This window comes from Rhipicephalus microplus, chromosome X, assembly GCF_043290135.1.
Source record: "Rhipicephalus microplus isolate Deutch F79 chromosome X, USDA_Rmic, whole genome shotgun sequence".
Classification (NCBI taxonomy): Eukaryota; Metazoa; Arthropoda; class Arachnida; order Ixodida; family Ixodidae; genus Rhipicephalus; species Rhipicephalus microplus.
The window spans coordinates 250,808,237-250,833,562 of record NC_134710.1 but is presented as its reverse complement, the minus strand read 5'-3'; the positions used below and the strand labels follow the sequence as shown (position 1 = coordinate 250,833,562).

The window sequence follows — 25,326 nt, the reverse complement described above, 5'->3', positions numbered from 1 at the left end:
CTTTTGCAAGTTTGTTGAACTAGAGAGCTAGGTTGCACCCCATTTAGTTCCAAAAGCTCAATTTCGCCCGGTAACATGAACAAGAGTCTGAAACTGTACTTGAAAGAAAAATTTTAGGTTAAATAGTTTGTCTAATGGCACCTATAGCCATTTATGGGCATTTATAGTAGGCTCTTATACACATTTAGGTAGAAACACCAAAAGTAGGCATTTATAGGCACTATAAAAACACTATAAAAGTCTTTATTGACCTCTAATTCATGCTCATATATCAAAGTGGCACGATAGGAGTGCAAGGAACAAAATAGACATTTGCCTAAAATCCGGTTTCTATTCATCACATTAAACTGTTAATTTGTATTCATACAGGTTCTGCTCATTTGTTTTAATTATAATAAATTATAACAATTAAAACAAATTATGAGTTTCGGACACATTGCAGTTTGACTGTGCTAAGCTTTTGTTCGTAATGGGGTGGTGAGACTGGTGTGAACACAGGTTCCTTCGATGAGGCCATCATCTGGGCAAGTTGATGTAAGAAAGAAAATGTTATGCAAGTGCTTACATCATTCAGATTTCAGTGAACAAACACAAAGCTCTGCGACGAACTGGATTCACTAAGCAGGTTGGGGTCCACTTTTTCTCTCATCTCTTGGTCACCAAGATTCCACCAACCCTAGGACATTGACATGGTCGTAATAGTGAGCACACACACATGCACTTCAAAAGTTAGCCGGACAGTTTGAATAGCATCGTCTCTAATGACTTTTTCGGGAATTAGGGGCCCCTTGACCACACGTTGTAAGCACTTCTACGAGGATTACACGCTTGGCCAAAGATCGTTAGTATAGTGCCAAAGAAACGACACAGCAGGTGCATGGTGCGCTATTGTTGCTCACCCTCAGCTTTCTCCAGGTCATTTTCAGTCTGAGAAGTGAGGGCACGCCTTCATCATCATTCTCAGTCTGTGTTAGTTCACTGCAAGATGAAGGCCTTTCTCAATAATCTTCACTTTACCTTATCCTGTGCGAGATGATTCCATTTTGTCCCTAAGCAATTCCCAATTTTCTCACTCCATCTAACTCTTTGCCTTCCCTGGCTATGTCTTCTATTTCTTGCTAATCTTTCTGTTGCTTTTACTTTCCACAGGTTGTCTATTTTTTTTTGCTTGATATCAGCTAACATATCTGCAACTTTTGTCTGTTCTCTTACCCATGCTGTCACCCTCGAATATCTCAGTGTTATTTCTATCATGCTATGTTCCGTTGCACACTACGCTGTCCTCGGTTTTCGCTCTAGTTGTTTTTTTAATTTCTGCCCCATACGTCATTAACTGGCAGTATGCAGTGGTTGTCTGTACGTTTCGCTTTAATGATAGCGGCAGATTTTCTGACTTTATTTGGGAGTTCCTGCTGAATGCACTCTAGCCCATTCGTATTCTTCAGTGAAGTTTTTTTTGTGATTATGTTCTTCCATAAGTAGTTGTCCTAGGTATGCATATCATTGTATGTATTGTTGGGACTCCGGGTCCTGCCGGTCTCGTTTTCGGTAGCTGGCCCCGTCGCAGGATCCATCGTCCAACAATTCAGCGAGAAGAAGCGCCCGAACGAACAACAGAGATTTATTTACATGTGGAGAAGTGGTCAACTGACCCAAAGAGAGAAAAGGGCGTGCGATACAAAACGTCTTCGGCATTTTATAGCGCCGCGCCGTTGACACTGGGCGCCTTGTCCGCATCGTCAGCCAATACGGTGTCGCCGGCACCTCGGCCACGAGGGAGGGGAAAACACCTCTCACAACACAAGGAGTGGCACCACCCAACACGAGGTCCATATATGGTCCCGGCGCCCCAAAATGTTACCAAATATGGTCACGAACGCACAGCAGACCCCGTAGCTCTCCCGGCGAGGAGGAACCCGAATGGGGAGGTGGGGGTGGAAGACACCGTCAGGTCAAGAACCGGTTCTCCCCCAAACTCTCCCTGCTTGGCTCCCCAGGGCCGGTCGTAACAGTCTCTCGCGCGCGGGGGGGGGGTGAAGATCTCGATGGGCTGAGGTTTGCAGCCACTGTCCGGAGAGATCAGCGCCGGCAGTCGGTTTGGTGACGACCGTCTTTGATGAAGTAGAGGGCAACACCTGCTTCATTGAGGGCTCAACAGACGTCACATACGCACATGAAAACACAACTACTCAGCCGGTGAGCGCCGGACAATTCCGCCAAACCCCACCAGGCAATTTTCCCCTTTAACTGATATTAAAGGAAATACACAATTTATTCAAAATGTTACTCACACTTTAAGGTGACACAAAACAACAACACTGGAAGCACACCGAACCCGAAACCCTGGATAGCCGTGTCTTCAACGTTTTCAAACAAGTACACCTAAAAGAGTAAAAAAACAATCACTAGCTCTTGTCTAGGTCAGGAAAAAAAATGCCAGAGTTCTCGAGACATCCTCTCGCGTCAGGGGCATCGACTTAAGCCATCAGCGTTGCCATGAAGTACACCCTTTTTGTAGCGTATTTCAAACGTATATTGTTGCAAAACGAGGCTCCAACGCAGCAGGCGGCCGTTCTTAGAGGACATGGTCTGTAGCCAGGTGAGAGGACAGTGGTCCACTTCCACAATGAACTTGCTTCCGGCAATATAACAAGCCAGTTTCTGGACTGCCCAAACCAAGCACGCACATTCCTTTTCGCTAGCGCTGTAAACCTGCTCGCGAAGGGTGAGTTTCCAGCTAACATATATGACGGGATGCTCTTGATCCCCCTCATCCTTTTGACTAAGAACCGCCCCCATGCCTCTATCACTAGCGTCGCATTGGACTATGAAAGGCCTCGAGTAGTCCGGTGAACTAAGCAAAGGTTGGCTCGACAAGGCCGCTTTCAAAACGCGGAAAGCCTTTTCTTTCTCCTCCTCCCAGTCGACCATTTGGGGCTCGGTCTTGCGCAACGCGTCAGTAAGAGTGCTGGCAATGTCGGAATATCTAGGGATGTACTTACGATAGTAACCAGCTATTCCAAGAAAAGCCCGAATATCGGTTTTCGTTCGGGGCTGGGGAAAGTCTCGGATAGCTGCCACTTTCATTTCAGAGGGACGGCGATGCCCTCGACCGATAACATGCCCGAGATAGAGTACCTCTGCTTGTGCTAGCTGACACTTGGGCGCCTTTACCGTTAAACCTGCTTCGCGTAGGCGTGTCAGTACTGCTCTCAAATGCGTCAAGTGTTCTGGCCAGGACGAGGAAAACACGGCGACGTCGTCCAAGTAAGGCAATGCGAAGTCCTCTTGACCACGCAAAACCTTATCCATTAAGTTGGAAAAACAGTAAGGCGCGTTCTTTAGGCCGAAACTCAACACTTTAGGGCGGAATGTCCCCAATGGTGAAATAAATGCAGCATATCGGCTCGCCCTCTCGGTAAGCGGCACCTGCCAGTAACCTCTCACTAGGTCTAGCGTTGAGATAAATTGCGCGCTGCTTACTCTCTCGACGCGTTCCTCAATGTGGGGAATTGGGTATGTCTGATCCTTGGTGATGAGGTTTAACTTACGATAGTCTACGCAAGGACGCGGATCTTTGCCGGGTACCTCCACGAGAATTAACGGGGAAGTGTAATCACTTTCACACGGCTCAATAACACCCAATTCCAGCATCCTGTTAACCTCTGCTTTTATTAGCTCAAGCCGGCGAGGAGACACCCGATACGTCTTAGATCTTACCGGTTCCGACGAGGTAAGCTCTATGTCATGAGTGAGGACGGATGTCCGGCCTGGCTCGCTTACAAATCTGTCCTGAAACTCGGTCAAAAGACCACGCAATTCCTGCTTCTGCTTCGTTGTTAGTTGTGACTTTGATACTAAATCCTCAACTCTTTTCTCGATCGGGACTTCGTCCGATTCGGGAGCTAATTCAGGGATTTCTGCCGGAACCTCTTCCGGAACATTTAAAGTCATGTTCACGATGGCTTCCCTCTCTTTGTAGGGTTTGAGTAAGTTGCTATGATACACCTGGTGTGCCTTACGACTTCCTGGTAATTTTACCACATAGTTGGTGTCAGACAATTTTCGAGTAATTTCGGCCGGGCCGACCCATTGCACTTCAAGCTTATTCTTTTGGGAAGGCCTCAACAACATGACCCTGTCTCCTACAGCAAAGTGTCGTGCTTTAGCGGTCCGATCGTAGTAAAGCTTAGCCTTCTGCAGTGCTTTGGTCATCGCACTCTCGGTCAGTTCTTGGGCTGTTGTTAGACGATCCAATAAGGTGAGGACATATTCCACTACTACAGGATCATCACCCTGACCTTCCCACGACTCTCTCAGCATACGAAGAGGAGACCGCAGTCTGCGGCCGTAAACAAGTTCCGCTGGCGTAAACCCTGTTGTCTCATGTGGTGCAGTTCTTAGTGCAAACATCGTTGCAGGTAAGCACATTTCCCAGTCAGTTTTCCGTTCAAAACATAAGGCTCTTAACACTCGCTTCATCACGGAGTGAAGCTTTTCTATCGAGTTCGACTGCGGATGGTAGACTGAACTATGCAATAATTTCACGCCACACCGCTCTAAAAAGGTTGTCGTTAAGGCACTCGTGAAAATGGTGCCCTGATCTGATTGTATCTCGGCAGGAAAGCCTACCCGGGCAAACACGGACAGAAGTGCGTTCACTACTTCGACGGAACTTAGCTCTTTTAGCGGGACCGCCTCTGGAAATTTAGTAGCTGGGCAGATTAAGGTCAGGATGTGACGGTAGCCTGAAGTTGTCTTGGGCAAAGGACCTACTGTGTCAATTACCAACCGACGAAAGGGTTCCGTGATTACGGGTACCAGCTTCATTGGAAATTTCGCCTTATCTCCCGGCTTACCCACTCGCTGACACACATCGCAAGATTTTACAAACCTCTCTACATCTTTAAAGCATCCAGGCCAGTAGTATTCCTGTAAGAGACGATTTTTCGTCTTCTTTACGCCTAAGTGGCCTGACCATGATTCTCCATGCACCAAACTAAGCAAATCCTGACGATACGCCTGAGGTACGACTACCTGGTCAAATTCTACACCTCGCCTATCTAGATATTTTCGATAGAGTATGCCGCTCCTCTCTTGGAATCTCACATTTCGTTTGGTGATTCCCTCTTTCGAACTGTCCTGGAATTGCTTAAGCGTCGGGTCCCCCTTTTGTTCGGTTATTAATGAAGCGGGGCTCACCTGCAGCAGCCGACTGAAATTATCCGAAGTTGGCATGACACACAACTCTTTTGTATTTCCTAGTACCTGGAATGTGTCACCCACTGTGCTATCCTCTGTACTACCAGGAATCGGCTTGGGAGCAACGGCATTTTCTATTTGCTCGGTCAACGAGGCGTAATTGACCCCTTCCAATTCGGGAGGAGGTTCAACGTCGCCTTTAGGAATGGTTGCCTCCGCGACTACGGCTTCTGCAGCCTGTTCTCGCACAAGTCGATTTGTTACCGTGGTGCCCAACTCGCAACCAGGCCTTTTGTCGATTCGAGGCTTGTTTGCCTCAGTGAATGTTGCTCTCGCAGCCAGCGCACGTGCCTTCGATCTAGTCAGTGCCTGCACTATGCCTTCTCCCAACGTTAGACCTTTCTCCTTCAGCATTTGATCTGACTTATTTGAAAATAAGTAAGGATACTGAGGGGGTAGATATGGCGATACCGCGGCTTCCGTTTCCAACGTACCAAATGCGCCTTTAAGGACAACTTTAGCTACGGGGAGGCACTGACTGTTTGCTTCTACGGCTTGTCTAATCCAGGCACAGTCTCCTGAATACTGTCCGGACTGAACAAAAGACGGATGAACTGCGTCCATAGTGGCTGCGGAGTCTCTAAGAACCCGACACTGCTTGCCGTTCACGGTAAGGTCGTACATATAGGGCTCCAACAACTTCATGTTCTCGTCGGCTTCATTTATAGATAAAAAGGCCACCTTTTCTTTCGGGCAATGTTTCGCGAAGTGCCCTGTTTCGTGGCAATTGAAACAAGCCGCCGGTTTTTTTGCCTCAAATTTCCTTTTGCTTGCCTCTGCCGACGCCCCATGGTTAGATGAATCGTTTTCCTCACCCTTTTGTGCGAGACTTGTCGGTTGTTTTCTAAACGGCGCCTTATTCGGCCGTAGGAATTTTTCCCTTTTAGGCTCGCTGTTTGCCCCGAGGGCGCGGCGCGTAACGAATTCTTCAGCGAGCTCTGCGGCTTTCGTTACGGTGTTCACGTCCGGTCTATCCTGCACCCAGAACCTCACCTTTTCTGGTAACCTTTGATAGAATTGTTCCAGACCGATACACTCGAGCACTTTGTCATGATTCCCATACGCCTTTGCCTCTTTGAGCCACTCCCCCATGTTGTCCATTAACTTGTAAGCAAACTCCGGGTATGAATCATTGTTCTCTTTTACGGCGTTGCGAAATTTTTGTCTGAAACCTTCCGCTGACAACCTGTATTTCTTGAGAAGGCTCGACTTTACCTCACTGTACTCGTCAGCCTCCTCTTTCGTGAGGCGCGCGATTACTTCTGAGGCCTCCCCAGGAAGCAGGGACAACAAGCGTTGAGGCCACGTATCCTGGCTGAAACCTTGCCTTTCACAAGTTCTCTCAAAGTTGACGAGGAACAGCCCAATGTCCTCCCCTAGCTTGTACGATCTCGTTAGGTCCGTCATTTTGAACCTGACCCGCTCTGCTGTACCGGATGCCTCGCTGCCTCCTGCTCTACTATTATGGCTAATCTCTAGCTCGAGGCGCTTCATATCAAGCTCGTGCTTTCGCATCTTATCTGCTTCGGCTTCTGCCGCTTTCCTTTCGGCCTCCGCCGCCTTTCTTTCGGCCTCTGCCGCTTGCCTCTCCTGAATCTCCTCGACACATTCTGACAGCTCGTCATCCTCCGCCCCCAATGCGAGAATCGCCTCTATCAGCTCTGGCTTTCTTTGAGAGTCCGACACCTCCAGATTCAACTCCCTTGCAAGAAGCAACAACATGGACTTTCGCAGGGATTTCAGATTCATGGCTGCCTCCAGTACCGCTGTCTCTGTTCCACAAAGATTCCTGTCCTGCAACTAATTAACCTTGACGGCAACGACAGCTCTAGATACCTGCCTTGCCTCAAGTTTTCCGTTAACTTAGTCTACAAATAAAGCTTCAAAAGCTCTTACACGGAATCCTGCCCTGTCACTGTTAACCTTGACGTCACTGACAGAAAGAGCTTAACCAAGCTATCACACAATTTCTGCCTGACGCAAGTTACCTGTTAACCCAATGACCAAGACAGCCCCTCTCTACCAGCTTTTACTTAACACATAGAGTAAATGCCTGGTAAAATTTAACAGAGAAAGCCGGCACTCACCCAGTTCGCAGTCATGTCTCCGGCGTCGTGCCTCTCAGAAGTGCCGTTCGATTCCCTCTGGAAGTCGATGAGCTCGTGTCCTCCTTCTCCTGTCGTCCCGTTGTTGAACTTCGGGCTCACTCCGTCCAGTGGTCGCTTTCGGGGTTATCGGCATCCCGCCGCTGCCATCCAGTTGTTGGGTCTCCGGTGTAGCGATCGGGCTATGCCTTGACCCAGCGAGTCATTTGCCACGCCGGATTAGTGCAAAAAGGACAGTCTTGCCACGTCTGGACGGGGGAAGCAACAGAGGCCGGCCCCACGAGACGTCGCCTGCTGATTGACAGCGGCGCCAACGGGATGGAATGTCGCCAAAGAGGGTTTTGGAGCCGCCACTCTATCTCCCGCCTGGGCCAGTCACGCATCGTTGGCGCGTTAAACGGCAGACGACGACGGCGCTGGTCAAAGGGCTCTCCCCAGAGGATTCCACGAACCGGGCACCTCTCAAAAGATCGGCGCTTGTTTAATCCATTGTCAAGTAGCCGACCGGCTGACTGCCTATGCCCGCCAGGCATTGTCCCGGAGTACGAGACGTAGTGTCGCCAAGACGCCACCAAGAGGACAACAGGGACGGCGTCTTCCTGGGGGAGACCGCGGCGGCTGCCGCGGATCGCCCCGCTAATTGAGCGAACATAATCGGCGGACCCTTTGAAGTATGCGGCCAGGATTGTGGGCACTCTCGACTAAAGGCTCACACACGACGAGGAAGAGCCCTGCTGGCGCCACCAAAGTGCAGTGTTCACGTGGACCTTGCATGCTCGCCCCCCCCCTCACCTGTGTGTGCGTGATTGGTGGTCGACTCGTAGAGGAGGAGCCCGACAGGGCATAAAACGACGCGGCAGAGTGCTGGACGTTGGACGTCGCTCTAAACCTTGCTCTGAACTATGTAAAGTTTAACCACCACGCTCGTGGTTTGTGAAAACCACTAGTTCTTCTCTTCTCTTCTGTCATCTCGACAACTCCCTGTAAAGATGTAAATAAATCCGTTAAGTTTGCTCAAAGCTCTCCCCTGGTCCTTGGCTCGACGGTGCGACGGCGATCGGCCCCGCTACCCGCAGACTGCGGTCGCCGCGAAACGCAACAACTGGTTGGCAGCGGTGGTATGCCATCAGCAGCGACCTTCCTTTCCATCCGCAACAACTGGTTGGCAGCGGTGGTATGCTATCAGCAGCGACCTTCCTTTCCATCCGCAACAACTGGATGGCAAGCGGTTGGATGTGAGCCTGGAGGACGGAGAATCAACGACACGCCGAGATCATGGAGACTGGCAGCTGTGGACTGGTGAGTGCTGGCTTTGGTTTTTTGGTTGCCAGGCTGATAAGATAGAAGTGCAATCTTTTAGCTGGTAGAGGCTACCACAGAAGCAGATATTTACGGAACTTCTGGGTAGAGAGTGAGCTGCACCACACTAGTTCTCTGTCATGGATTGGAAGCGTTTGTTGAAGAATCAGCTCCTGATTCTGGGGGAGGAGCTGGGAGCAGAAGTAGATACGGGGATGAAGAAACACGCAATTGTTAGCGCTATCGAGGGCTTGAATCTGAGCAGTGAAGATATTAAAGAAACGTGGAACGAGATTCAAAAGCAACAGGAACAGGAGCGCGAGAAAAAGCGTGAGGAACAGGAGCGTCAGGATAGGCGTGAGGAACAGGAGCGTCAGGAAAGGCGTGAGGAACAGGAGCGTCATGAAAGGCGTGAGGAACAGGAGCGTCAGGAAAGGCGTGAGGAACAGGAGCGTCAGGAAAGGCGTGAGGAACAGGAGCGTCATGAAAGGCGAGAGCAAGAGAGAGAGCAGTGGAAGGAAACCCTAAAGGTAAAACTGGAAGAGACAAGAAGATCAATACAGTGCCTTAGATGGTCTCAAGTAAATTCGAGGATCCATGCATTCGAAGAGGGCGAGGATATAGAGAGTTACCTAACCTCTTACGAGAATGTTTGCACAGACCTAGGGCTCGACGAAGACTATTGGTCTTTCGCCTTATTGAGTGTCTTTCCATGCGACTTAATTGGTAGAATAGGGTACCTTTCCGAGGACGAGTTCAACAGTTACAATGTAGCTAAGGCAGCCTTACTGCGGTGCTTCGGCACCAGAATTGACAGAAAGCAAATTGAATGCAAGCTCATGAACGCTCCGTTGAAGAACGCGCGGTGGTGTGCTGGTATTAAAACCAAGCCTGAGAGAGGTCCGCGTGTCTCTCATAGCACCAAGGTGAATAGTGAGCGCAAATGGGAGATAGAACAACGGGAGCGAGGTGAAGAGTTCGAGCGAGCACTCAGCCTAGATATTGAACTGTCGGAACAAAAAGTCGAGGCAACACAGTGGAAGATTCAGCCATCCGCAAGTGTAGCGCACGAGAAGTGCGAGGTGCAGCCCAGAGCTTTAGAGAAGGCTAGCACGTGTGAACGTAGCAGCGGATTCAAAGGCGAATCGAGTTTGAGTGCTGCGAATGAAGCTGCGCTGAGTAGAGAGGCCGACGAAGGCCAGAGCGAGTGCGACGAGGTGCTTTGCCAGTTAACTGTTAGCGAAACAGCTAGAATAGCTCTAGAGAATCTGGCACAGACCTCAACTGGGTTTGTCGCGATGGTGGATCTTGCAAATGAGGTCGAAGTAGGCAAGAACACCGGAGAAGGCTCAGAAGCAGCGAGCGTAGAGAAGGGTATCAGTGCAGTTGCAGACAGCTCTCAGGAATGCGAGCAAGATTTTTCGAAGGGAAACAGCTGCATTGTTCCTGAGTGTGTTAACCAGTCCGCCGGTCTAGAGGGTGAGAATAAAGATGACCAGGGCGAAAATCATTTAGACCGCGCGACTGAGACAGCTGACGAAAGCTGTGAGAGGGTTCACGAGTGTGAGGTGCGATCGGGAGGCTCGGAAACGACGCGCAAAAAGCGGCGCAGACGAAAGAGACGTCGCCAATCCGCGAGGACGAACAGTACTACGCGTGTAAAAGAAGGCGCAAAGCCTGTCAGCGTAGCAAACAAGAGCTTTGCAGCAGCGTCAAAATTACATTGCATGCGTCCGAGCAACCGGACGAAAAGTAAGAGGAAAGCGGGTTCGCGAATGGAATTGCGTGGAGAGCGCCGGTCTTTCCGTTCTATCCACAGAACGTTTCAGGGCGCACCTGAGTACAGCGTTAGCACAGGTGAATCGGCCAGACAGGGCGACAGAGCCAAGAAATCAAAGTGCCGAAACACTGTGGCAGGTGGTGCAGAGGCACCCTTGAGCGGTAAAACCATTGATAACTCAACCGGCAACGAATTCACCAGCAGTGCAGGACAGGTCGGTCGCAGACGTCGCCGGAAACGAGAGAGGCGTACGCGAGCGACAAAGCGAAGGGGTGAGAGAGGGGGCAATCAGCCGGGCGAGCGGCCCAAGAGTAGGTTACCAGCCAGTTCAAAGAAAGGTCCTTTGTGGCGTAAAGTAAGGTTCCAACGGCGGAAGGGTAGGCCCCAGCGCGCATCCCCGCGACGGAATGTACGCAGGAGATTTAAAGCTTTGCGGGAACGAGATTGTAGAAGGGGTCCTAGAGAAAAAGGAAAAGCCACAATAGCTAAGCACCACACGCGAGCTAGCCCAAAGAAAGCATGGCCACGCTGTCCCACGCATCGCTCCGGTCTCCTACGCCGGACTGATAGAAAACCGCCAAAATCGCGAATGAGGCGGAACGCTGCAGTTCAGCTTGTTGCTCGTGCACGTGGTTGTCTCGCGCGATTTCAGAGTCGAAGTCCACGACCGCCGCGTGTACGGCTGAAGGGGGAGCGACAGCTGTAGGAGGGAGAGTCAGACACAGGAGTTTTTTTGGAAACATACTTGTTTGGTTATATTTGGTTTTAAAGTGGTGTTCCTGTGTCATCTCCACAGCTAGTTGGCTTGGACATTTTTTTCTTCCCTCTAGATTTTGTTTGCGTATAAGCTTTGTCAAAATTTCGAGTTGAAGTGTTAAGCGTTATGCGGAAGCAGTGACCCGCGTCGGTCAACCGACTGCTTCGAAATTAGTTTTTCTTTGAGAAAACAAAAGTCGTAAATGAAGTGTGGTTTGCCCGCTAAATTGGAAAGCGTGGTAACGTTGGTTGAGCGGAGCAGGAGTTTCTATGCTTCGTGCCCTTTAGTGAAGCGCGGCATCGCATGCCGTCTTCAATAGAGTAAATGAGCAATGTTTGGGAAGGTTTTAGAATAAAACTAAACAAAAGCAATTTTCGAAATGCTCATGGGGAGAAACATTTGGTACAGGAGTTTTAGCGCAAAATTAACGCCTGTTTTGTTACGCACTCCTGACGTGTACCTCAAGTGTGATTGTTCCTTGCGTTTGTTCCTTGAGAAAATTCACGTTCAGGTGAGGGTTTAAGGATACCTAGGTGAGAGAGATATCGCCTATGGTTAGGTGCGTGTGGGTATGCTAGCGCTCTTTGGATGAGAGTAAGATGTCATGCTAGAGCGCACAGCAAAGTCTTGTGCGTTCTTTAAAAACATGGGCTGACATGAAACTACATTCAGCCAATAAGCGTGTTAGTATACGAAATTGCATTACCCTTTGTTATTTTGTATGTGCTCAGGGATCAGTTGAATTCTTTAGCTGAGCGTCGTGTTATACGGAACGTTGAGGGACGTTTTCCGTAATGATTTTAAGGGGTATTTGGAGTAATCAAAATTTTTAGCTATGGGCAAGAGTATTAGTGTGGTTGCCATTTAAAAGAAAAAAAAAGCGTAGGTGCATTGTGGCACATTTGAAAGACCGGCCTGGTTGTCCGAAAACTCATTGCCGGAGCTTGCTGGTTCTAGCGGTTGGTCTTCGTGGTTTAAATGGTGTTGGGAGACTGCGGTTACTGTGATCTCTCCCGTCGAGCAGCTGATACTACCCGACGTCCGAGATCTTCCCGTCGGCGGAGGAGCTGTAGCGATCGGGCTATGCCTTGACCCAGCGAGTCATTTGCCACGCCGGATTAGTGCAAAAAGGACAGTCTCGCCACGTCTGGACGGGGGAAACAACAGAGGCCGGCCCCACGAGACGTCGCCTGCTGATTGACAGCGGCGCCAACGGGATGGAATGTCGCCAAAGAGGGTTTTGGAGCCGCCACTCTATCTCCCGCCTGGGCCAGTCACGCATCGTTGGCGCGTTAAACGGCAGACGACGACGGCGCTGGTCAAAGGGCTCTCCCCAGAGGATTCCACGAACCGGGCACCTCTCAAAAGATCGGCGCTTGTTTAATCCATTGTCAAGTAGCCGACCGGCTGACTGCCTATGCCCGCCAGGCATTGTCCCGGAGTACGAGACGTAGTGTCGCCAAGACGCCACCAAGAGGACAACAGGGACGGCGTCTTCCTGGGGGAGACCGCGGCGGCTGCCGCGGATCGCCCCGCTAATTGAGCGAACATAATCGGCGGACCCTTTGAAGTATGCGGCCAGGATTGTGGGCACTCTCGACTAAAGGCTCACACACGACGAGGAAGAGCCCTGCTGGCGCCACCAAAGTGCAGTGTTCACGTGGACCTTGCATGCTCGCCCCCCCCCCTCACCTGTGTGTGCGTGATTGGTGGTCGACTCGTAGAGGAGGAGCCCGACAGGGCATAAAACGACGCGGCAGAGTGCTGGACGTCGCTCTAAACCTTGCTCTGAACTATGTAAAGTTTAACCACCACGCTCGTGGTTTGTGAAAACCACTAGTTCTTCTCTTCTCTTCTGTCATCTCGACAACTCCCTGTAAAGATGTAAATAAATCCGTTAAGTTTGCTCAAAGCTCTCCCCTGGTCCTTGGCTCGACGGTGCGACGGCGATCGGCCCCGCTACCCGCAGACTGCGGTCGCCGCGAAACGCAACACCGGGTCCTGCCGGTCTCGTTTTCGGTAGCTGGCCCCGTCGCAGGATCCATCGTCCAACAATTCAGCGAGAAGCGCCCGAACGAACAACAGAGATATATTTACATGTGGAGAAGTGGTCAACTGACCCAAAGAGAGAAGAGAGAAGAGTGCGTGCGATACAAAACGTCTTCGGCATTTTATAGCGCCGCGCCGTTGACACTGGGCGCCTTGTCCGCATCGTCAGCCAATACGGTGTCGCCGGCACCTCGGCCACGAGGGAGGGGAAAACACCTCTCACAACACAAGGAGTGGCACCACCCAACACGAGGTCCATATATGGTCCCGGCGCCCCAAAATGTTACCAAATATGGTCACGAACGCACAGCAGACCCCGTAGCTCTCCCGGCGAGGAGGAACCCGAATGGGGAGGTGGGAGTGGACGACACCATCAGGTCAAGAACCGGTTCTCCCCCAAACTCTCCCTGCTTGGCTCCCCAGGGCCGGTCGTAACAGTATACACTCCAATGTATGGTTTTCGATGTTACATTCTTTCTGTTGTGCCAGGCCATTCTACATTATCTTTGTTTTTGCCATGTTCATTTTGAGGTCTATAATAATATTTTATCAGTTCACATCCTCCATCTTATGCAATTTGTTGCTATCATTACTGAATTAAGAGCACCATGTTATTTATCTGCAAATGGTACATTGTGAAGCCATACTCTGTCAACCTTGATTCCCGTTTCCTTCCAGTCTAGCTGTTTAAACACTTCTTCAAAGTATGCGGTGAACATTGGGCACATAGTATCGACTTGTCTTACTCCTTTGTTGATAGCAATTTTATTGCTTTTCTTGTGAAGAATTTAGGTAACAGTGGAGTCTTTATAGGTGCCAGGTATAGTATTGACGTAAAATATGGCTACTCCATGTTGATTTAGTGCTTTTAAAAGTGCAGATATTTCCACTGAGTCAAATGCCTTTTCGTAGTCTATGAAGGTTAAGTAAAGGGGGTTTATGTTCAGCAGCTTCATTGATTACCTGATTTATCACATCAATGTGATTCATTGTTGAGTAGCCTTTCCTGAACCCAGCTTGTTCTTTGCATTGGTTGAAATCAAGTCTCTCTTATATTGTTGAAGATTACTTTCGTGTATGTTTTGTATATACATGAAGCTGATGGGCCTGTAGTTCTTTAAGCCTTCGATGTCTCCTTTGTTATGTAGTAGTATAATGTTGGCATTTTTTCAGCTCACGGGAACCGTTGCCATCCAGAGACATTCAGTATAAAGCGTAGACAGTTTCTCCCAAGTAAATTCTGCTCTGTCCTTTACATAGATAAATTGTTATTTCATTATAGCCACTTGATTTTTCCCGCTGCATATACCATATGGCCTTTCTAATGTGCCCTTTTTTTAGTGCTGTTTCTACCGCTTTGACATTGTAGTTCCTTATGTCATAGACTTTCCTTTTGTTGATAAGCTTTGTCGGCTCAGTAAACTCTATTTTAGGTATTTAGTTAGTCTTACCCATGTTTTAAGCCCTGAGTGAATTGGGAAATTTGCCTACTGCTTCTCTCGGTGCTTCACTTTTAACTTTGATAGCTGTTTCAGAGATCAGTCTTATTACTGTTTAGTTCATCCCTTCAACGTTTACATTATCCTCCTCTCTTAAAGCTGCATATTTGTTTTCAATCATAACTTTAAAATCTTCTGATCTTATTCTTACTATGTCTAGGTTGGGTTGTCTTTTTATGTCTAATCTTGCTCAAGATCTCTAATAAAGTACTATTTTTGTCCTTGCTAAGCCATAGTCACTGCATTTTACCTGGTTTATAACATCAATGTCTTCTACTATGCCTGGGTTTCCGCATAAAATAAAATCTGTCATTTTTTGTTTGTCCATTAGAGCTTTCTTATGTCCATTTCCTATTTTCATCCTTGCAGAAAAGGTATTCATTATGCAAAGCCTATTCTAATCTGCAAAATCCATCAACATCTCTCTTCTGGTATTCCTAGAGTCAATACCATAATTTCCTCTTTCACATAATACTTCTTCCCCATTTTGTTTTGTTCCTCCTTTTGGGTTGAAAATATCTGGGGTTTTACATCCCAAAACTACGATATGGTTATCCTCAATATGCCATAGTGGAGGGCTCCGGAATTTTTGACCATGGTGTTCCTTAACATGTACCGACATCGCACACGTGGGCCTCAACCATTTCACCTCCACCGAAATGCGACCGCTGTGGCCAGGATTGAACCCGTGACTTTGGGTTAGTAGCAGAGCACCATAGATACTGATCCACTTTGGCGGACTACTTTTGCTTGATTATGGTGTAATGGGTGTGCCCTTATCTCATTGCTAGTTTGATATTCTCGTATAGCTGTTCTACTTCTCCGTTTTCATGAGTCATGACGAGATGTTGAGGCATGATGCTGTACTAATTTGAGTTTTTATCACTTGCTTAGTTGATGATGAGGCTCACCACCCTTTTGTTTTGATACTAGAGAAATCTTCAATGTTACCTGCGAGGCCTTTCTAAATTTAAAATCCGGCACAACATTCTCTCCTGTCAGAAAGTCCTCTATACATAACTTGCAATTACGTCACACAGCGGAACTTTCAGATGTTATCTCTTCATATGCGCTACCATCACGGAGTACATGGCAGCAGATGATACCGAGTCGAGCTGTGCGGCTCTCACGTTTACTCTCAGTGCCATATGTTGCTGTGGCGATTTGTGTGATGCTATTTGACTGCTGCACAAGAAGTATTAGGTGTAAATGAGATAAAAAATAAACAGGAGGATGTACTATTTGCCAAAGGTGATCGCAAACCGGTGCGATCACACGCAATACATAGTGTGCACGTGCGTCACGCAGCGCCTCTTTGTCACTTCCGAAATGCGCCACCGACATGCCCGGGTACCTACCGACTTCGTCGCTTACTGCTGCTGTGTTGTCTCCTCGTGCTTGCGCCCGTTTAGTTTTGCCTCACGATGCAAGTCTGAGGGCTGCTGGTTAGGCAAGTTGATTTAGTAATCCCCGAAGAGGGAGCAAAGCTTCGGGGGTGTTTCTTCGCGGAAAGTTGTTATCTAAAATTGAGAATGCACATTGCGATTTTGCGAAAAATACTGGTGTGTTTGGATGGCACGGATTTACAAAAAATTTGTCAATTAATTCCCTATTACAGTCTCCATCATTTTCAGAGACTCGACTGTACATTAGTGTACAAAAAAAGTAAAATACAAGGTGAAAAAAGGTGTCGAAACATATGCGAAAAAAAAAGTGATGATCGGCAGTACTGCGGCTCTATCTCTATCTATCTGCTCTATCTGCCTCGCATAATATTTTTTTCGGCTGTTTCTATGAATTTCAATCAAAGAGGCTCAACAGCACCACTGTTTAAAATACTTGGGGGGGGGGGGGGCACGGCTATTTTGGTGGCATGGGCGGCAGCAATGTATTCCTCGTCACTACAATTAATATATATATATATATATATATATATATATATATATATATATATATATATATATATATATATTGATTAGTGTATAACAATTCTAATTAACATATTAGCATATATTAATTATAAATAACATATAATAATTAATTAATATATATTATGTAATATAATGAATATGTATTAAATTAATATTTCAATATATATTTATTAATATAGCTCTGCACGACTCGTTTTCGATAGGAGCTGCTGCGCTTCGCTCATCCACTCTTAAAATTGGGGCTCGAGAGACTTTGGGCTTTCACTTGTTCTTGGGCCACGCAATTCGTAGTGTTTGTAGTGAAAGCGAGATAATGGGCCCTCGTAGGCCGTGGCGGGCAGCCGGTGTACGCGGTGGCTGGTATACGTGTCGCACATCTTGATTTTCTGGTCTTGTATCGAGTGAAAAAACAAGGCCTTCGTGATCTGATGAGCTCGTTAAAGTATGACAACAAAAAACCACAATGCTTCCCTTTCAACATTGTCCACAACAACCGATGACGAGCCCCCAACAAACCGCGCTGCAGCATGCGAACTGCCGTAGGTACCCAGCGAGGTACCTGGGCATGACGGGAGAGGTTGACAACGGCGGAAGTGACATCACATGAACACTATGTGTAGGTGTCCAGGAAGTGGAGAACATGGCTTATACGCACATCAACATTCACTTCATAACAAGCAAGTTATGTTTCCGAATCCCGTGATAAGTCGTTTCACCCATTACATGTGACACCACGGACCTGGGCAGGCACAGAAGATCTGAGTTCTCTAGTCAACATTGCTTTGCTGCTGGCAGCATAATTTCCTGAGTGATTCTTCTTCATTATATGCATAAGGCAAATGATCAAATACGTGCCCTATGCCAAACGATCCGCTGTATGAACGTAAATACTTATAATGATCAGTGGGACGTATGTGCTCCATGGCTCAATAATGGTGGACGGAGGATAGGAAATGTCCCTTGCAAGTTATGTATAGCACATGATGTGTCCTCTATTTATTACTCTATGTTTTTCCAGTCCTTCTAACTTCGCTAAGGCCAATAATATGCCACTTGATCCTTTCTAACTCCTGAAGTAACTCTTCTAGCCTAGCTTTATCTGTTAAGGTCCAGGCCTTAAATTCTGCAAGGTTCAGATTCCAATAGGGCTTTTCCTATTTAACCTTACGAGAGGCTAGAGAAGTTCAACTACAAAATTGACATTGACGGCGCTTCTGTGACAAAATTTGAATGGAATTCGGAAGTAAAGCTGTTACCCGAGTTTCGGAATATTCAGGACAGACTTGCAAATATGAACTGCTCTCTGGGAACAGTTCGCTGCCTTCAAAATGCGAGGGAAAGGAAAAGCGGGAGCCTTCTTGACAAGGAAAGAAGAGGATAAACCGTCACAGGTTTTAAACGATAAAGAAATTGAGGTCCTTAGTACTGAACCAGTGACAGTACACATTTGAGTGTTTGTAAGAGGCTTTAGAATTCTGCATGTGAGGGTTTCAAAACAATTTATTTCATAAAGTATCTAAATAACTAAGAGGGGAGCCAACTCAGGCCAAGGAAATTTTCAGAATAAGAGTTCATGGATGTACAGAGGAGACTGCAAACATTGCATCACTTGCTCGTCTCTACATGTACAACGTAATATTTTAACAAATAGAACAAAGAAAGCAATGACAAAGCAGAGCAGCAAGAGCATCACAGACAATAAAGATTAGCTGTTAGCACAGTGCTTATGCATTAGCACAGTCTCTGCATGTAAACATTACAGGCGACTTTCTGCACAATATTTAAAAATAATAATAATTTTGCATGTTGTAGTGGAAACAATAATTTGCAATGCATGAAGCAACAATATATTGGACTGAAAGTCGGCAAGTGATGATGTAATATATCAGAACGTAACATATTTCGTGTACTTCAGCAAGATTGGTTCAGGTTATTTGGCACTGCTTCATCACCTTCGAAACTTCCCAGCACAAAATTTTTTTCCGTCTTTCTTACATCCAAATCAATGAATAGATGTTCATATTCAATGTCAATGGAGCTGTTGTCAAACAACTTTTAAGTTGTTTAAGGTGTTTAAGTATATATATATATATATATATATATATATATATATATATATATATATGAGATATAACAGACAGTAATGCCAAGGAATGTACAGGGGAAGTTATTAAGATCAATGGGATGTAAATAAGAAGAAAGAAAAGTGGATGAAAAAATTACCAACTGTGAGCAGGAATCGAACCTACGACCTTCGAATTACGCGTTCGATGCTCTAACCACTGAGATATCACAGCGGCCCTCCCTCCATCCACTTTTTTGGGTTTATCTGTGAATTTAGAAGTAGGAGCGACAGTCAGCGCCATCTATAAGCCAAACAACGAGTGTGAAAACACTCTTATGCGCATGTTTGGCGTCACGTAGCACGTGAACTTATTATGAGCGGGCAGCTGATTAATTGTCCCTCTTATACAACCTAAACACACCAAGTCTGCCAGTACGAGACCCTCGTTAAATGAAATAAGGGAAAGAAGTGTATACCTAAGGGCTCGTTTTTCCGTGTTTTTTAACACAATATTAATGAGATATAACAGACAGTAATGCCAAGGAATGTACAGGGGAAGTTATTAAGATCAATGGAATGTAAATAAAAAGAAAGAAAAGTGGATGAAGAAATTACCAACTGTGAGCAGGAATCGAACCTACGACCTTCGAATTACGCGTTCGATGCTCTAACCACTGAGCTATCACAGCTTTTTTTTTTCTTTCTTTATTGCCTGTTTACATACAACATTCACAAACATATATACATCAAACAAAGTAGAAACATGAAACAAAAAAAGAGGTAAAAAGCATCATATTTAACAGGCTTTTTAAAATTCCTTCATCTGTAGAAGGCTTTCTACTTGATGAAGCCATTCGGGCACCTCTTGTTGAACCTTTTGTGCTTCTACGAACGAACAGACAGATTGAAAGAAATATTGCCTAACCGGACGTGCATTAACATCAGCATGGCGCACCGCCATTCTAGATTGCCATATACCGTACAGGCCCAGTAACATAACTAGGTCGAAAGGTATTCCTTCTTCATTTGATGCTGGTAGAAATCTGATGCCATAGACATCGAGAGGCAGATCCTTTTTCAAAGTCCTTTGGAGAACATCCCAGAAAAAGACTGCATCCCAGCAGTCCAGGAAAACATGTTCAATTGTTTCCGGCTTTTTGCAGAGAAGGCAATCAACACCCCAAGGAACGAATAAGCCTTTTTCTTGCATCCATGTTTTCACGGGCAAGGTCCCAGTGTGCAACTTAAAGAAAAAGGATTTCGCTCCAGGTGTTACCTCCATTTTTTTTACACGGCTTAAGACATTTTGGCCTGAGCCTACACGGTATAATGCTCTATATAGGGGAACAGGAAGAACTGTGTCTACTAAATCTTTGTATAACTTTTTACGCGATACCGTACTGAGGTATTCCAATGAAAAACGCGTTTTTAGAAAGAGACATGAATCAACAACTTCTTTTAAGAAACCTCTAATACTTGCCTTCATGTGAACAGATGCTACCACAATTTCTGGCAACCGTCTTCCAAGCCTAAGCTGTATAACAGTACGTATGAATGGGTCTTGATTATTTCGGAAAAACATAAACCGATTAACTAACTGACGAAGGTACAAATGACACAGACCAAGTCCTCCAGAGCGAACCCGTCTGAATAAGTTAGTTCTACTTGTTCGCTCCCAAGAAGAACCCCACAAGAAAACAGCAAATATTCGATGAAGCTTCTGTAAATTCACACGTGAACAATGCATTACCTGAAGGACATACCAGAGCTTACTGACTAAAAATACGTTACAAAATGTCGCTCTGGCGAAAATTGATAGCTGGAATCCATTGAGTTGTTCAGCTTTTTCTCGTAGCTCCACGGCCTGACGCCGCCAGCACGGTTCACTGTCACAATAATATTCTAATGGCACACCTAGGTATCGTACCGGAGTAGTAGTCCATGAAATACCAGCCACAAATTGTGGAGTCACAGGCCATTCGCCGTGCCAGTAACCCAGGCACTTGCTCCAGTTTACCAAACTACCACTTGCATTACAATAAAGGTTCACAATTTTTATGGTTCCAGCGATACTATCATAATCTTTACAAAACACAGCTATATCATCTGCATATGCCAGTACCCGTACTTCAGCTTCTTGTAGTTTGTACCCCACTATGTTATTGCTTTTCATGACTTTTTGGCAAAATGACTCTATATAAATTGAAAATAGGAGGGAAGACAAGGGGCAGCCTTGTCGTACAGAACGTCTGACATTAATTCGTTTCCCGAGAACTTTGTTGATGATTAGCCGAGTTTTACATCCAGTATATGCCATTCGAACTGTATCTCGAATTACTTTGCCAACATTGACATTGTCTAACAAAAGAAAAGGAATTTCGTGCGGTACTCGGTCAAATGCTTTTTCTAAATCTATCTGGATCATCGCGATGTGATCGTTTGTGGCATCGCAGCACTCCAATACACTTCGTGCCTTGTGAATGTTTGTGAATATAGTGCGCCTTTTAATCCCACATGTCTGGTGCTCGCCTACAATGTTATTAATAACTGTCTGCAGTCTCCTTGCTAGCACTTTCATCAAAATTTTGTAGTTGATATTTGAGAGACTGATTGGCCTGTACGATTTCACTTCACGTAATTTAACTGCGTCCTCAGTTTTTGGAATTAAAATAGTATGAGATAGCAGAAAAGAAGGTGGCAGAGTCTTTATGTCTAAGGCTTCGTTAAAAACCGCTGCCAGGATTGGTGCTAGTTCATGTTTGAATTCCTTATAAAATGCGGCTGTTAAGCCATCAGGTCCTGGGGACTTTCCCAAATGGAGGGCAATGATTGCTTTTGTCACTTCCGGTTCAGAAATAGGACATTCTAGGCTGTCTTTTCTGCAGTCCTCAACCTTTGGCATTAATTTTAAAAATTCATTCTTGAATTCATCTACATTTACTTTACATTTATCAAATAAAGTGGTGTAGTACTCGTTGAAAGCATCCTCTATATATCTTTGTTCACTTGTAATGTTACCCATGTATTCAATCTGATGTATAACATTCCGCTGAGCGTTTCGTTTTTCGAGACCAAGCATTCTTTTGGTCGGTTTCTCTCCTACGGTCATTTTCTCTGCCCTTGCCCTTATTTGTGCGCCACGATACTTCTCCTCATCAATTTGTTCCAATTTGGACTTTACTGACCTTATATCATTTGTGAATAAGCCTGGCGTTTTGCTGTCCTCTGCTAGCAGTTCTTTGAGATTTAAACGTAGGGTTCTTTCTTCTTCACTCTTTCCGTGTTTTATTACACATGAGCGTTCTATAGCTTTCAACTTTATGTTCTGTTTAAATTGTTCCCACTTCACTCCGTATTTTTGGTCTCCACTATCTATGTTTACCAACGCCTCTCGAACACTGTACATAAATTTTTCATCTTCCAAGAGATTAGAATTCAGCTTCCACGTGTCCCAGTTAAATACTGGTCTACGTCTATTTCTTTTACCTATTACAAATGATACTGAGCAATGATCACTAAATGAAATAGAGAGGACATTGTACTCACTGATAATCGGAATTAAATCCAGTGATACGTAAGCCCTATCTAGGCGCGCATGACTGGAGCCTTGGAAATGCGTATACAGTGTTGGTCCTTTACCAATACACTCTGCAACATCCTCAAGGTCTAAGTCAGAAATCAGATTCGTTAACGCGACTGTGCTTGAGTCGTTGAAATTGGATGTACTTGTTTTATCATTGGCACTGATCACACAATTAAAATCTCCCATAAGGATGACTATGCGATCGCATTCACAATAAGTACGAATTTCGTCGAATGTTACACACCGTTCATCAACTTTAAGAGGTGCATATAAACAAATCACTCGCCAATTAAGAGAAAAGAAGGTCAAATCACATACAACAAACCTTCCGGATGAGTCAGACGTGACGTTTTGAACACTGGCACCTAAACTATTCCGCACAAAGATCACACACCCTGCCGACCTACCAACTGCATGACTGACGCTGGCGGTGTAGCGTCCGGTGAAACGTTGCAGTAGGCTCTCGGTGGCGCCCACGCTCTCCACTTTGGTTTCCTGAACTGCAATAATGTCCAGGTCTTGGTCCATGGCTAGTCTGTAGAGCTGAGTCTGTTTCTTCCTGGAAGCCAGTCCTCGTACATTGAGCGTCGCTACTTTCACGAACCCGCTCAGCGAAGTGATCGGTGAGCGGGTCTGAGCTGAGAGCCCTGCACGTTCACTTATTGGGCTCTCGTCGTCCAGGGTGGATCCATATTGTTCACCTTTAGTTTGAGCGGCCATCGTCGCGTTTGAGCGACGACGACCGTTGTCGGGCAGCGTTTCGTTTCTTGCCTCCACTGACCACCTTCCACTGCACTTCCGACTTTACTTGCGTTTCGTCTACTTGAGCACCATCGTCTGAATCGCGACGCCGTTTTGCAGACGCCGATTCTAATTCCATGCTTAAGGTATCCAGGTCACTAGGCAAATCCTCATTTTCGTGTGTTTCGTTCGCCAAAGAGTGCTGTGAAGCCGAGTTTAGAGGAGTTGAAGCAGCGTTGGCCTGGGACGCCGGCGTTTCAGGGCGCGTTGCTTGCAGCTGCGACGTGGCGTGCATCGCAGGCGCAGGACGCGTCTGTTCGCTAGTCGTTGGGGCCGCTTGACTTCCCATCTTCCGTTCGGCGTTCGTGTCCGGGGCTGAAGAAACTTGCTTGCTTTTCTTCAGCACCGGCGTGTCGTCCGATGTCGTCTGCTTCTGTGGTGTCGCCGGCAAAGACGCTTGTTCAGATTCCTCCTCATCCATGAGAAGTTCACTCTGTTGAGTCTCTGGACGTCGCCCTGCAGCTCGTGCGTATGAACGGTTACACTCGTCCTGCTCATGACCGAAAGAGTGGCATTCGCTGCACCTTGGGACCTTACAATCGCGTCGCATATGTCCCGTACTTCGGCACCGCAAGCACAAAGGCGGTCTTCCCGGCACCACGACCAGTGCCGTACTGCTGCCAATACGCACCTGATGGGGCAGTTGATCCACAGAAACGCCATCTCGTAGTTGCATGCGTATTACACGAGTGGTCGATTCAACTCCTTCAAAATCCTCGACTCTCCATCGGTCATCGGTCACCTCCTTGACGTAGCCGTATTCATAGAAGGCACGTCGAATAGCGTCTTTCGTAACATCGAATGCTAGCCAGTGCAATTTCATTTTAACCTCTTGCCGCGTCGGGTCAATGACGAGACATGCCCGGTCTTTAACTTTAAGAACGCCTGCGTCTGTCAGCGCTTTGTTTGCTTCCACGGTCTTCATGTTCAATAGCCACACGTGCGACATCTGATATGCTCCGATGCCACTTACTTGCTGTATGACGCCTAAATCTTTGAGAGGTTTCCTGAAGTCGTCGATGCGGTACGGTCGGCCGCTGACGTCGCAGTGTAGAGCTACTGCTCGACGCATCGCTTCACCTGATGGCAACGAAGGCAGAATAATCCTGTAGTCCTTTGGAACGAGGGGAGACGCTGTACCGCGGCCGGCGTCGGCCGCTGTCGCTGCTCGGGATGAGCTTTCCATCCTGCGTCTGCACCAACCGGCGTCCAGAAGCAGAATGACTGAGCTATCACAGCGGCCCTCCCTCCATCCACTTTTTTGGGTTTATCTGTGAATTTAGAAGTAGGAGCGACAGTCAGCACCATCTATAAGCCAAACAACGAGTGTGAAAACACTCTTATGCGCATGTTTGGCGTCACGTAGCACGTGAACTTATTATGAGCGGGCAGCTGATTAATTGTCCCTCTTATACAACCTAAACACACCAAGTCTGCCAGTACGAGACCCTCGTTCAATGAAATAAGGGTCTTATTTCAAGTAATGAAATTACTGTCTGTTATATCTCATTAATATTGTGTTAAAAAACACGGAAAAACGAGCCCTTAGGTATACACTTCTTTCCCTTATTTCATTGAACGAGGGTCTCGTACTGGCAGACTTGGTGTGTTTAGGTTGTATAAGAGGGACAATTAATCAGCTGCCCGCTCATAATAAGTTCACGTGCTACGTGACGCCAAACATGCGCATAAGAGTGTTTTCACACTCATTGTTTGGCTTATAGATGGCGCTGACTGTCGCTCCTACTTCTAAATTCACAGATAAACCCAAAAAAGTGGATGGAGGGAGGGCCGCTGTGATAGCTAAGTGGTTAGAGCATCGAACGCGTAATTCGAAGGTCGTAGGTTCGATTCCTGCTCTCAGTTGGTAATTTTTTCATCCACTTTTCTTTCTTCTTATTTACATTCCATTCATCTTAATAACTTCCCCTGTACATTCCTTGGCATTACTGTCTGTTATATCTCATTATTATTGTGTTAAAAAACACGAAAAAACGAGCCCTTAGGTATACACTTCTTCCCCTTATATATATATATATATATATATATATATATATATATATATATATATATATATATATATATATGTAAAGAAACACACACTGAGTACTTGATTTAAGAACTGCTGCATAGTGATAAAGGGGATTCTGTAGGATATTGGCACATTTCTTGTAACTGCTTTAAAAGGGAGGCAG

At 46.5% G+C, this 25,326-nt stretch overlaps 1 protein-coding gene and 1 non-coding gene across 2 annotated transcripts in view; both read right to left on the bottom strand.

Annotated features, from left to right (window-relative positions):
* The window catches only part of LOC119177907 (uncharacterized), a 56,649-nt gene extending 32,300 nt beyond the window's left edge, over window positions 1-24,349 (bottom strand). The window contains exon 1 of the mRNA XM_075876567.1: window positions 23,112-24,349. Coding sequence (XP_075732682.1) covers window positions 23,112-24,317 — 1,206 coding nt within the window. The 5' untranslated portion in view covers window positions 24,318-24,349. The remainder of the gene's footprint in view (window positions 1-23,111) is intronic.
* TRNAT-CGU (transfer RNA threonine (anticodon CGU)) lies at window positions 19,364-19,436 on the bottom strand. The gene has a single exon. It is a non-coding gene; the product is annotated as a tRNA-Thr (tRNA).
* Window positions 24,350-25,326: the final 977 nt, after the last annotated feature.